The sequence below is a fragment of the Sinohyriopsis cumingii genome, unplaced genomic scaffold (assembly GCF_028554795.1).
Source record: "Sinohyriopsis cumingii isolate HCF-2022 unplaced genomic scaffold, ASM2855479v2 utg000673l, whole genome shotgun sequence".
NCBI classification, from domain to species: Eukaryota; Metazoa; Mollusca; class Bivalvia; order Unionida; family Unionidae; genus Sinohyriopsis; species Sinohyriopsis cumingii.
Window position 1 is genome coordinate 251910 of NW_028315923.1, and position 14380 is coordinate 266289.

The 14380-nt window shown below is 34.8% G+C and overlaps 1 protein-coding gene across 3 annotated transcripts in view; it reads right to left on the reverse strand.

The window, feature by feature from the left end:
• Positions 1–14380, reverse strand: part of LOC149773320 (protein mono-ADP-ribosyltransferase PARP14-like) — a 151012-nt gene that overhangs the window by 41083 nt on the left and 95549 nt on the right. For all 3 annotated transcript variants that reach the window (XM_089946452.1, XM_089946451.1, XM_089946450.1), the window contains 2 exons: positions 8934–9110; positions 4415–4621 (listed from right to left, as the gene is read on the reverse strand). In XM_089946452.1, the coding sequence (XP_089802578.1) occupies positions 4415–4621; positions 8934–9110 (384 nt within the window). The remainder of the gene's footprint in view (positions 1–4414; positions 4622–8933; positions 9111–14380) is intronic.

The following is a 14380-nucleotide window of genomic DNA, read 5'->3' on the forward strand; positions in this document are numbered from 1 at the left end:
ACTCACAGATGTATTGATGTACAGATGCAAGAAAATTTGTATGGAATACAATCTAAGCGAAATGACAAACCAACAAGAGGTAATTAAAATATTTTAATATATTTAAAGTTGATGTAAGTCATTATTCTTCTTTAACTGCATTACTACCAACCATAAATTTCTCTCTTTCTCTCTCACCCCCTCCCTCCCACTTTGGTTGGTTTGACTTAACATTTACCATCATTCTTCATAGGTTCAGAGACATTGCGGTATTACACAACCAAAAATCCTCTATTCTTGTCTTTTCATGGATTTTCGCCATTATCTTGATACAACGATCAATGGGGGGGGGGGCAGCCCTTGGATATTTTCATATTTAATTAATAATAATAGATTTTTAGAACCTTATAATAGGTTTAAGAAATGACAACAACATCAACAAAGCCTTAAATATGTTACATATGTGTGCCCCATAACCAAGACATTTACCATACTGTGTCGACTGGCAACAGCAACTTTGTATCGATTATATAAACACTTTAGAGAGGTCCAAGGGAAGTGTAAACATTCCATTATGAAGAATGATATTGTGGGTTACCTGGTGCAATTTCAGTTTCAAGGTTTTTTATCCAGCCCAATTTATTTTTCTCTAACACTCCTGATTTCTGCATATTTTGTCCAATGTGCATGAGAGGAGATGGGTAACAGAAAAAGAAAGGATTGCAATTAAATTGTGTACCTTGTTAAATTCATGTAGAAAACAGGATTATTATTACTTTTTATGGTTATTTTCATATGTAACTAATGATTAATGACTGGAAATTCATCACTGATGTATAGGAATAGACCCAACAGCACCCAGTTCCAAGAATGTTTATATGTGCATGTTACTGCATCATGGGCGGATCACAATTTGATATACCAATAGTATTGGTATATCAAATTGCTTTTTACCAGCTCTTTAAAAGCCATGTTATTTTTAATGTGTGTGTATATATATATATATATATATATATATATCATAGGGTCTATATGAAGGAACAAAAGTGCAAGCAGTGATTACAAATTGACCCCAAGGATTATTAGGTCCTTTAGTGGTCAACTCCTACACAAATGTGTGGTTATGCTAGTGGTCAGATATCCACTATCTCCATTTAGAATTAATTTCATATTAGAAAATTGTTCTAGTGAAAACCTCTTTTCAAAGCCACTATTGATGCAGGATTTTTGAGTTGATGTCTATGTTGCCATGTTAAAATTCAGATGATTACCATTGTCATTTAGAATGAAGTTCATATTGCCATAGTATTTGTATGGAATACCATGCTGATATGACCATCCATTCAAATGAAGCAGCCATATAAAGATTTTCAGGATGGCCATCAATACTGCCAGTTTTGAGGTTACATCAACACCATTTCACTATATAAACAAATATATACTGCAAGTTTTCTTTAATACAAAAAAAAAACACCAATACCAAAACCATCCTATGTCAGTAAACAGTTATTATCTGTAATAAAAGGTAACATAAGCAACATTTTTATTTAAGACCAACTATACAAGTAGTGAAGCATTTAGTGAAAAACCCATGCTGATACAACCTTATATTCAAGAGGATAGAGATAACAAGATTTTCAAGATGGCTGTCATGGTCATCCTGTCAGAAGTCTGATCAGCACCATTTCCATTTATGACCAAGTAGATAATTATGAGAAGTTATTGAGTGAAAACATTTCTATATGCCATGTGATTTCAAGTGAAGTAGCTATAACATGATGCTCATGATGGCTACCTTGACAACCATACTGGAGGTCTGATCAAAACCATTTTCAATTAGGATCAACTACTGATCAAAAGGCTTTAAAATTAAAACCCCATGTCAACATAAGTCTCCAGACAGGAGACAAAAATTAATTCAAGACGGCCACCACAGCAGGTATACTGGATGAAAGGTCGCACCATTTTCATTTTGATATTTAACTGGAGAAGTAGTGAAAAGATTTTCATAATGACTTTCAGACCGGCACTATGTTAACTTAATACCAATAACACATCATAAGAGATCTTTTAGTGAAAATTCCATTTTGATACGACCATCCATTCAGGAGCAGTAATGACAACAAGATGTTCAAGCTGGCCACTGTGCATGCCATATTAGACTGGTATCATTTTCACACAGGACAAGCTAGATATCATTACCAATTCTTGCAGTAAAAACCAAACTGAATACAACCATCTATTTAGGATGAGCTAAGATTTTTAAGAGGCCACCAGGGCAGACCATGATTAAGTCTTTCAGCAAAAACTCCATCTTGATATGATCATCCTCTCAGGAGGGATAATAAGATTTTCAAAATTACCACCATAGTCACCATTTTTAACTTTCAAGGGAGACCATTTTCATTTTACATCAAATTAGACCTCAGGATGGATCTGTATGCCAAGTTTTATGATTTTTCTCCAAGTAGTTTAAGAGGAATAGTGCTACCAGATGATGAATAAATGTCGCATGCTAGAAGATGGACACAGGCCCTTTGCATAAGCTCTTTTGGTATCTCTTTAAGTTAAAACTCCAGTTAGTCTGTCCATCCACGGTGGAGTTGCACTAAAGCTCCAATGCCGCCATTAAATGAAATGGTCGTATATGCCAAATCATCTGAATAATGCTGAACCTTGAAAGATAATGGTCCCAAAAATGACTTAGTTCCATTAAAACCAGATAGTATAGATGTTTCATCACATTATCAACCATGAACTGAGAAAGCCGGCGATTTTTCACATGTGTACGAATTTATCTGATGTTGATTGGTGACATAAATGGGTCAACCAATTTCAGTTGACAGCTGCAGCACAATATTTGATGATGTCACCATTGTAAATATAAGAAGCTAACACAATGCAATAATGGACTATCATCAGCTCAAGTTTGCCCTTCAAAGTGTTTCAGCTGATCACCAATATTCATTCAAGTCTTATTTTTATCTAATGTATGCTTTTTCTTCTCAGATCTACTTTTAAAAAATGGGCCTGCCATTCCCGATTCCCTCAAATCAATCAGTGTGCCATGTGTGGATGTTGTTGTTATTAGTTTAGTCATCAGCAAAATTTGTTGACTTTATCACATCACTACTTTTGGTGCACTCCAAAACAAGAACAGAATTACGAGCGACTTCCTTGACTGAATTTAGGTGTGACACCTCTTAATTCTAAACAGAATATCTGAATGTTGTTTAAATATAACATCTCGATCGTTTTAAAGAACAGTTTATGTCAGATATCTTTTTAACAAATCATTTCCTTCCTTACAAACATTGGTTAGACTGGAAGAATGATGAAATTTATGATAATATAATGATTGCTATTTTGGCATCAAAGAGCACCATTTGCATTCAGGAACAACTAGGCATCTAGGTGAAATGGTGTGTAAAATTTCAGGACTTTCCTCCCAGTATTTGAAGTTGTGCAGCAATAACCAAACAATTTCTAAGTGATCCTGGAAACTGGACACCAGAAGCACAAGAATATTATAAGATCCTTTGGACTATGACCACTAGAGCTAACAAATTATAATTCTCAGTCAACTGGCTACATTTGTATATGACTGTCTGGTAGCTGGGTAACAAATTAGTCCCTTCTCCATAGGGTCTACAGTGAAGAATAGAAATTATGTGGTGACTTCCACACTGGAAATATTTCTTTGTAATAAAATGTCATATACTGAATAATGAAAAAACGCTTTCAAAGTTAAACAAGTTAAACAAATGTCGACGATAAGTAATGCATTGTGAATTGTTCAGTACATCCTATTCTTGAATATTTTAATTCTTTCACATCAACCCACATTTAATATATGATATAATATATTTATTACATATAATTTAATATTTATAAAATCATGAAAATTGTTTTTCATCTGATGAAATGAAAATTCCAAATACTCAAACAAATGTTGTAATTTTGTAAAATTCTAATTTAAAGAAAAGTAAATTTTGGATTTATGCTGATAATGGAAATTATTCTTCTCAAAAGCAAATTGTGTCAAAAGTTTTAATTTTTCAAAGATTTTACTATAAAAAGAGTATCAATACTTTTATTAATAATTACTTTTAAGTTGGAAGATAATGTGTGCATCTTGTTCTACTTTGAAGTGTGTTCAATGAATTTATTACAAGTCAACTTCAGTAATTGCAAATCAGTATGTGCACTATTTACACTAGATATTTTAAACTAAAATTGTACCATGAGAGTTTGGGGTCTCAGGTTTGAGCCCACTACCCTGTATTTTGACAGTTTTGACAAAAGCCTTGAACATCTGGCTTTGGAAGATTAAAATGTGGACCTCTATAACTATTACTGTATCTGAGGCTTGTAAATATGTGATTGCTTTTTGAACATTACATTGAAAATCAGTACTGTTAACTCTATGTTTTACCTTTTAAAGTGCTGTATATTTTTCCTAATAAAGTCTTTGGTTTGGCTCCACTGCCCCGATTTCTGGCAGCATCAACAAAAACCTGAACCATCTGGATTTGGAAGATTACAATGCGGACTTCTGTAACAGTTTTTGCACTTGAGGCTTGGAAATCAGTGATTGCCTTAAACATTACACTGGCAATCTCTTCTGGAGAGACACCTACACCTGAAATTTACAGGTGCTATAATTAACACATTCTGAGTATGTACAATTACATTACTAAAAAATACTGTCTTTTGTTACAATTGATACAGTATGAATCCCATTATATAATGATCATTAACATGTGTACTGACTGACTGACTGATTGGTGTTCAATGGTACATCAACCCATGAAAGACTACTTAGTGCCAAAGAAGTACATATCCTTGCCATAAGAAACATCACTGTAGTCAACCTGCACTGGTCTTGCCAGGATTCAAGCCTATCAAGTGATTATTTAGAGGCAAGGCAAATGAAGCACAGATCCTTGCTATAACAAGGGAATGGCAGCACAGACCCTTGCTATGACAATGCAGATGGAAGCACAGATCCTTGCCATTACAATGAGATGGAAGCACATATCCTTGCCATGACAAGGATTCGAAATTGAAGTACAGCTCCTTGCAATGACAAGGAAATGGAAGCACAGACCCTTGCCATGACAAGGAGATGGAAGCACACATTCTTGCCATAACAAGGAAATGAAAGTACAGATCCTTGCTATGACAAGTAAATGGAAGTACAGATCCTTGCCATGACAAGGAAATGAAAGCACAGATCCTAGCCATGACAAGGAAATGGAAATACAGATCCTTGCCATGATAAGGAAATGAAAGCACAGATCCTAGCCATGACAAGGAAATGGAAATACAGATCCTTGCCATGACAAGCAGATGGAAGCATATATTCTTAACATGACAAGGAAATGGAAGCACAGATCCTTGCCATGACAAGGAGATGGAAGCACAGATCCTTGCCATGACAAGGTGATGGAAGCACAGATCCTTGCCATGACAAGGAAATGGAAATACAGATCCATGCCATGACAAAGAAATGGAAGTACATATCCTTGCCATGACAAGGAGGTGGAAATACAGATCCTTGCCATGACAAGGAAATGGAAGTACAGATCTTTGCTATGACAAGGAAATGAAGTACAGATCCTTGTCGTTACAATGAAATGGAAGTACAGATCCTTGTCATGACAAGATGGAAACATATATCCTTGCCATGAAAAACATCATTGTAGTTAACCTTATGTTTGTTTTGCCAGTATTCAAGCCTACTGACAGAGTTCAACATGTAAATAACTGAGCCATTTCAGCTCCCTGGGCATTTAAATTCATTTGTGAAATATCAACTATATTCCTGAGATAAAGGTTTATTTTTTATTGGATGCATGATTATTTGAGTTTAGTGCAAACTTGGCGATAGTCATGAAAATACATGTTAAAGTTTAGAAAACACCATAATAATGATCTTGGGTGAGCAATGCAAGATAAAAAATATCTGCACAGTACTAAAATTTACCAACATTTGTTTTTGTGAGTTTAAACTTTAAACATAGTATTGGCTGCATCAAGAAGAATGGATCAGTCAAGACATGACCGAACATGAAGCTGAGAGAATAAAAAGGGATTTGTTGTCCATTAAACTTTCAAAAAGTAATAAACTTTATAGTGGGTTATTTTTTTAAACTGATATATGGAATAAGCTAATAGAAATATAACTGATAACAGTACCAGTTTTAACAATAGTGCCTTACAAAAAATTACCCAGAATGACTTGCACAGATGGAACCCACTCTAAAGGAATTTCCATGTCTCTTACCCAATAGTGTAGCAACCATCCAGACAAAGCTCAAACTGTTTAGTAGGATGGAGTGAGGGGCTCTGGCCCTGTGGGGGCCCGAAATTCACACCATCTCCAATATTCTTCAAGATACAATTTTTTAATTAGTACTGCGGCAGCCATTTTGGAAGTAAGATTCATAATATTTCATTTAGGACAAACTAGACATTATCAGAAGAGTCTGGTTCAAACTCCATGTTGATTCGACCATCTATTCAAGAGAACTAGTGAGGTGATAGCCAATATGTCCATTGTTACATTCTGAAGTTAGATCAGCACCACTTTCAGTTGTGACAAACTAGATACAATAAATAGTCCTCTGGTAAAACTCCCAAGCCAATGCCACTTTTCATTTATTATGAGAAGCAATAACAATTTTGTTTAGATGGCTGCCATTATAGCCATACCAGATAAGCACAATATTTATTTAAGACCAACTAGACATAAAGGAAGTCTTCTAAGGAAAACCATATGCTAATTAGACTTGTAGCAATTATATTACAAGTACTGCCTGTGCAGCCACTTTTGTGATTATGTGAAATTTTCCAGGGGCTGTATTATCACAACCTATTGTTGCAGTCTGTATTTTGTTGGAGTGCATTAATGTCTATGCAACTAGGTTTCGAATTACATTATTGTTTCATGACCAAATTAAGTAGCAGTATATCATGCAATCATAATATGATTTTATGTAACAAAATTGGGTGGCCAGAAAACATTTTTTGAAATATTTGTTTTATAATTATAATGATTATCCATTATTGTGTGAATAAAAACACAGAACTACCATCATTTTATATATGTTTGTGACTGTTTTTATGGCCACCAGGGTTTCATATTATTTACATAATATAATCCTGGTAGGATCACAAAATTTTCCACATGATTTATGAATGGATGAATCAGGCATATATTTCTCAAAACTTTTTTTGGTGGGGGGGGGGGGGAGACACAGGCCAAATTGGGCAAAATTGTCTCAACTGGCATCAGGTTATGTAGAACTCATTATGTCCATAAAGTAGAATCATTCCTCAAAGATGATTTGCACAGTATCTGAAATATCAGACATAGAAGGAAGTCATCAAAATGGAGCACAAATTTATTGATATCACCAGCAATTCAATTTTGGGGTCCAAGAGATGAGGCATCTATTGAATTGTGATGTTTGTTCTCATGTGTTTTGAGATCTTCCTTTTGTATGATTCCTGACACTGTAGGCAAGCCACTTTGAAACCTATATGTATAATATTTATGTGTAGCTAAAGAGATTGATGACGTTTATATATTGCTTCACATGACACATCCATGGTTCATTTTGTATGTGTAGTGATTGTGATGCTGAATGACCATGCCACAAAATGGGTGTCCAGGCAGTTCAAACTAAAAATGATAAATCTTCTCAAGAAAATCTAATGGCAATATTATTTATCATTCAAAAAGAGTACTGCAAACAAGATTTTCAAGCTGGCCATTATGGCAGCCATATTGATATCAGATTGGCACCATTTTCGTTTAGGACCAAACAGACATTAAGAAGTCTTTCAGTGACAACGTCATCTTGTTAAGACCATCCATTACCGAGTGGCAATAATGAAATTTCTAAGTTAGCCAATGTAGTGGCCATATTAGACATCAGATCAGCACTGTTTTCTGTTAGGACCAACTAGGCATGACATTAACTCTTTCACTGAAACCACCATGTTGATATGACCATCCATTCAAGTGTAGAGTTCACAAGGGTCCATAGTGAAAATCAGATTTGCAATATTTTCATTTAGGACCAACTAGACATAATAGAAAGTCTTCTGTGTAAGCTTTAAACTTTCCAAGGAGTTAAGAAGGTGTAGTGATAAAAAACTTGTGCAAACAGATGGATGGACAACAGACCATTACATAAGCTCTTCTGGTCTCTGACCAGCAGAGTTATGAATCAAAGGAGCACAGTCATTTGTCAGCATGCACATTTTTAGATGATCGCATGTTCCAAGTTTCACAAGAGGTACATCAAAATCAGAGACTTGTTGCAAGTCAAAACGGGCACCAACTCTTATAAAACAAATCCAGGAGCAACATGATTTATTGATATATGCATCTTGAAATAATGGCCATAACATTTACCAATTTTCATTGCAATCCATACAAATACCATGTGACTAGTTGCACTAAAAAGATTCTATATACTGTAATTGAAGAACTATCAATAGCAAAATGTACATCTGGACTACCAGTCTAATATGTGTTACAAAAGAGAGAAAAATATTTCACAAAGACATCTTAAATGGTTTGGGAGATCTGTGCTAGAAACAAAGATGTTGATGGACAGAAAAATGATGGAAAACATTTTTTTAAACTATTGAAAATATCAATTTTTGGGTAGCTTATGCTACACATCTGGGCCACTGTTCAAAGTATGATAAAAAATACCTTGAATGGTTAGAGATTTGTACATTGAAAAACAAAACAATGTTTACAGACATACAGCAAATAGTTATTTACTTAGTGGGATGGGGAGGGAAGAATAAAAAATAGAAAGATATGCAATTTTAAAGACTGTACTTGTAGCATGGCAAATTATTAAAATTATTATCGACTGGACTAAAGAAAGAAAGAGAGAGATAGAGACAGAGAGAGACAGAGAGAGAACCTGTTCCAAGAGCTGGGAAAGCAATACTCTTTGCCTTCAACTCTTCAGCTTTCAGTAGACATTTGTCAATGACTGGTCTCCATTTGTCCGAGTCTACAGCTATTACATGTATTACATATTTACAATTCAAACCAAAGCCTCTTGTCACAGCAATACCATCCTGCTTCATATCATTAGCTGAAATGAGACATTATTTTTACAACAGTTGTCAACAATTCTTTCAGAAGCACTAATTACAAAATAATGCATTTCAAAGTTAATTACTCAGAATCTGCTGTCCTTATCAAACTGTATCCTGGTTTCAGTAAACATCACTGAACACGATCTTTCCAGTTGAAGGGAAGGGTACTCACTGCCACAAAAAAGCTTTGGAAAATGTTCTGTTTAAGCTGAGTCTGTAAATTCATAAATTTGGGCAGGGGGGGTTGCATGCACATGCTAATTTAGCCAGGATTTTGTTTGACCTGCAATGGGACTCCCAACATGTTTAGGACTATGTAACACATTTTTCTTGCAGATTCTGTTAGTTGTTTTTGTTTATTGAAAGACCAAAATGCAAAGAAATGTGAATAGTGAATACATGTAAAGTATATTTGCTCAGTAAACAATCCTGGTGACCCACATTAACTCATTCTGTACAGGATAGGTGATCTTCACTTTCTTAGTTCACATGGAAGATAAATGAAGTAGACAGATGATCTTTGGCTAGGAAAGATGTGGAAAGGTATTTTGAATTTTGAAACCTAAATAGGTATTTATTCCTATTAGATGGCTCTAGTCTAACTGTTATGAAAGAATATACTGGAGAAAAACGACAGTCTTTTTTAAGTCAGTAATATTATCCTCTTAAGTCCAATTCTCTGTAAAAAAAAACAGATTTTTATTTTTACTTGTTAAAAGATATTAGGTATTAAAAATTGTAGTCTATCTCTGATGTGAAAATTAATGTGTGTCTCTACAGAAACCAGGGATTTAATGAAAAAACAAGAGAGTTATTGCTTTGTATGCTTGCACCAGATATCCTACGAGTTTCCAGAAGGTTTATGATGCTAGACATCTCAGGATTTATCAAAGAGACTTCATAACATCTAGGTCCTAAAACATCTTGATATATAACAGGAATTTTTAAATTAAATTTCTTGTGACCCAAATGCAAGATAGCGCAGGACTTTTCAAGACCTCTTAAATCACAGATGAAAAAGATGTCTAAAAACACAGATGAACAAGATATCTAATGACACATGAACTAGATATCTTATGATACATGAAATAGATAACTAATGAAACAGATGAACGAGATATCTAACGACACAGATGAACATGACATCTAATGAAACAGATGAACGAGATATCTAACAACAAAGATGAACATGACATCTAATGAAACAGATGAATGAGATATCTAATGACACAGATGAACATGACATCTAATGAAACAGATGAATGAGATATCTAATGACACAGATGAACATGACATCTAATGAAACAGATGAATGAGATATCTAATGACACAGATGAACAAGATATTTAACGATACTGATGAACAAGATATCATAAGACAAAGATGAACAAGATATCAAAAGAAAAAGATGAACATGATATCAAAAGACACATGAACTAGATATCTAATGATACATGAACTAGATATCAAAAGACAAAGATGAACAAAATATCTAAAGGCACAAAAAAACAAAATATCTAATGCCACCAGTGAATAAGATATCAAAAGACACAAGCCATACACTGAATTTACTCCAAATCTGTAATGTGGAATTTATGTTATTGTGTGGATACCATTTTTCATTTGTCCAATCATAGTGATCTTGACTGTTTAACCTCAAAATAGAATTCTTCCTTAACACAAGTACAAGTCATCAACAAGTTGTTGAAAGATTTTTCTTTTTTTAGTAGTGATGGCCATAGTTGTTAGTATATCAACATCATTTGTAACAATTTGAAAGCATTCTATGCCACAATGTTTTCTGTCAAAATCTGGTCAATTTTTGTTCATTGGTTTTTCATCAAAAGATAATTTGATGGCAGATCAGCATTTTCTGTATAAATCTGAAAGGTCATTAAGCCAGGGTGATTTCTATCAAGTTTGGCCAAATTATATTCAGCAGTTTCAGAGAAAAAATTGTTGAAAGGCTTTTTTATTTTAAGCAATAGTGGCCATATTTGACTTGTGGATTGGTACTGTTTTGTAAAAATCTGAAAGGTCTTCAAAAGAAGATGCATTCTATCAAATTGTTGATCAAATTCATGTTTTTTTTTATATATAAAAAAGTCATTTATAGTTTTTATTTATAGTAACAGTGGCCATATTTGAAGGCAGATCAGCATCATTTGTATACATTTCAAAGCCTATCATATTTTGTTTTAAAGTTCAAATTGACAGATGCATGATGGATACAAGTAATGAGTTCATTTGACTTTATGGTAAGGATAATAGGAATGATGAAAATCAAACCAGAGATAATGCTTCTTAACATAAAGCCTCAATCAAACTTTGTTTTTAGTACAATAAGTCCTCATAAGTTTCTTAGCCAAAAAAATTAAGATGCAACTGAAGGGCAAAGTCAAACAGGGGCCATAACTTCATTAAATCTGAAAAAAGTGTAGAGAATTATTAAAGTTTATGTCTTCTCAAAATAAAGCCTCATCCTAAATTTGGTTCAGGTCCATGGAGTCCTAAACTTATTTAGAAGAAATGGCACAGGTCCATGGAGTCCAAGAGTTATTTAGCAAAAATGAATTCTGTGAAGTATGTGATGTGACATGGTGGAATGGACGGACATGGTTTACGCTATATACCACCTATACAGACATGACCAGGGCATAAAAAATTGTTTTCCACTTGGTTGGCATGAAAGCCAGATCATGAATTCCAAAAATGACATTCAAAAGAACAATTCCATATTTAAAACTGTGCCAGTGAGTTTGGTAGTGATATGGAAATGATTTAGCATTAGGTTTTTGTCAGAACTGACTTTTCTTTTCTTCATATAAAGGATCAGCAGTTTTTGAGATAATAATAATAATAATGAGGACTTTGTATAGTGCCTAATCTTTAGAAGCTCTAAGCACTTTACAACATTAGACAACACCTATAAGATAAATTACATATATAATGATATGATTACAAACACAAACACCATGAAATTAGAAAACACAGAAAAAAACATGCTTAGAATATTTATGGTAGGAAGCATTATTAGGTCTTTAAGTTTGTTCTTGGAGTCGAAATAAGTGAGTTTTGAGAGCCTTCTTGAATGTGATCACTGTGTCTTTGTGTCTAAGTTCAGTGGGCAATTCATTCCACGTTGCTGGGCCCTGGTATGCAAAACAACACTGTCCATATGACTTTGTTTTCATAATGGGAATAATGAGTATATGATTGTCAGAAGAGGAGCATAAGTATCTTGCTGGTGTGTACACATGGGTGAGGTCGGATAGGTATGTTGGACTAGAGTCCGTCAGTGAAATGTAGCACAGAGAATAAATTTTGTGTTTGATTCTGGATCGAATGGATAGCCAGTGTAGGGTACAGAGCAGCAGGGAGGTGTGCTCTGATCGTGGTACTCTAAGTATGATCCGAGCAGCTGTGTTGTGAACTTTTTGAAGATTCTGGAGTAGATATTGAGATGACCCAGACAGAACTGAGTTACAATAGTCCAGTCTTGAAAGTACTAGCGAATACACAAGTGTTTTCGTGGCATCAACTGAAAGATATTTGCGAATGGAGCTGATGTGTCTCAGCTCAAGATATGCTGCCTTGCATATGTTCATGACATGTTGGTGCGATGTGAGAGTACTGTACAGAGTAACACCTAGGTTTCATACTGATTGTGTGAATTTAATGTTGGTGTTGCTGATATTTAGTGTTTAAGGTAAAGGATGTGAATGAGAAAGTCTTTGTGTTGTAATCAGAATGGCCTCAGTTTTATCATCATTCATCTGCAGCTTGTTACATGTCATCCATGATTTCACATCAGAAATGCACCTCTCTACACCTTGGATGGTAGCATCAACTTCAGTTGGGTGGTTAAATTTGTTTATTTGGGTGTCATCAATTGTATATTGGTGAGACACTGGATGATGATCTATGACACTTGAGAGCAGCTGAGTGTATAGAATGAAGAGAACAGGTCCAAGAACAGACCCCAGTGGAACATCACAACATAGATCAAGTGGGCTGGAGTGTATTCCATTTGCAGACACAATTTGTGTCCTCTTGACCAAGTAGGACTTGAACCACAGTAAGGCTGTATCATGAATGCCAAATACATGCTGGAGACGGTGAAGTAATATATCATTGTCTATTGTGTCAAATGCTGCAGACAAATCAAGGAGGGTGAGGACTGTAATCTTTCCGCTATCCAAAGCCGAGAGAATGTCATTAACTACTTTTAGAAGAGTAGTTTCAGTACTGTGGCAAGGGCGATATGCAGATTGTACATTGCTAAAAAGACTGTTTGAATTCAGATGAGATACAAGCTGGGATAGAACAACCTTTTTTAAGATTTTTTATATGAATGGTAGATTAGAAACTGGGCAGTAGTTCTTTAAATCATTATGGTCTAGTGTTGGTTTCTTCAGCAGAGGCTTTACAATGGCAGTTTTGAATAATGATGGGAATTCTCCTGATGAGAGAGAGGTATTAATAACATCAGTTAGTGAAGGCAATACTGGATCTAAGCACTCAAGCTGCAGTGATGTTGGAATTGGATCAAGTTCACATGACTTTGGTGCACTCTTTATCAGGATTGTACGTACGAAATCCATAGAGACAGGTTCAAATGCTGCTAATGGTTGCTGCTCAAATTCTGTATGGTGACGACGAGTCAACTGAAACTGTGGTGTCAAGCTTATCTCTAATGGTTTGTACTTTGTCACGGAAGATGTCAAAATAATGGAAAGAAATGCTAACAGATGGAAACAAATGACTCATATGGAATGATAGACAATGGACATGTTGGCATACTGTCAAGTTCATGTAGCAAACTTTACCACACTCGTATTTACAATATTTCCAAAATGAGTTTTCAAGGTCTGGAACAAGATTTAAGTTTTTTTACTGCTGTCTCTGAAGTCTGATCTGTAAAATACATGATTTAGAATTAAAATGGAAGCCAACTAGAGTCATTTATAAGGTGAGTGCAAGCCCTGACATATAGAGGGCTCATCTCTACCCACTCAGAAGGATGAATGCCTCCAATAGTAACAATAAACCAATAAATTTGGCTTACATACATATCTTGCTCAATAAACTTGTGCACAGTGGGTTTCAAAACTATGGAACACAGCACAAGCATAAGCACATGTTACTGGAGTATATATCTGAAAAGTATGAAAGTGATGGCCACTGACATTTAGAAGAAAGAGGCTTGGGGAGGTTAAATAGTTGAATATTTTTATGATCACATCTGGAATAGCCGTTAATAATG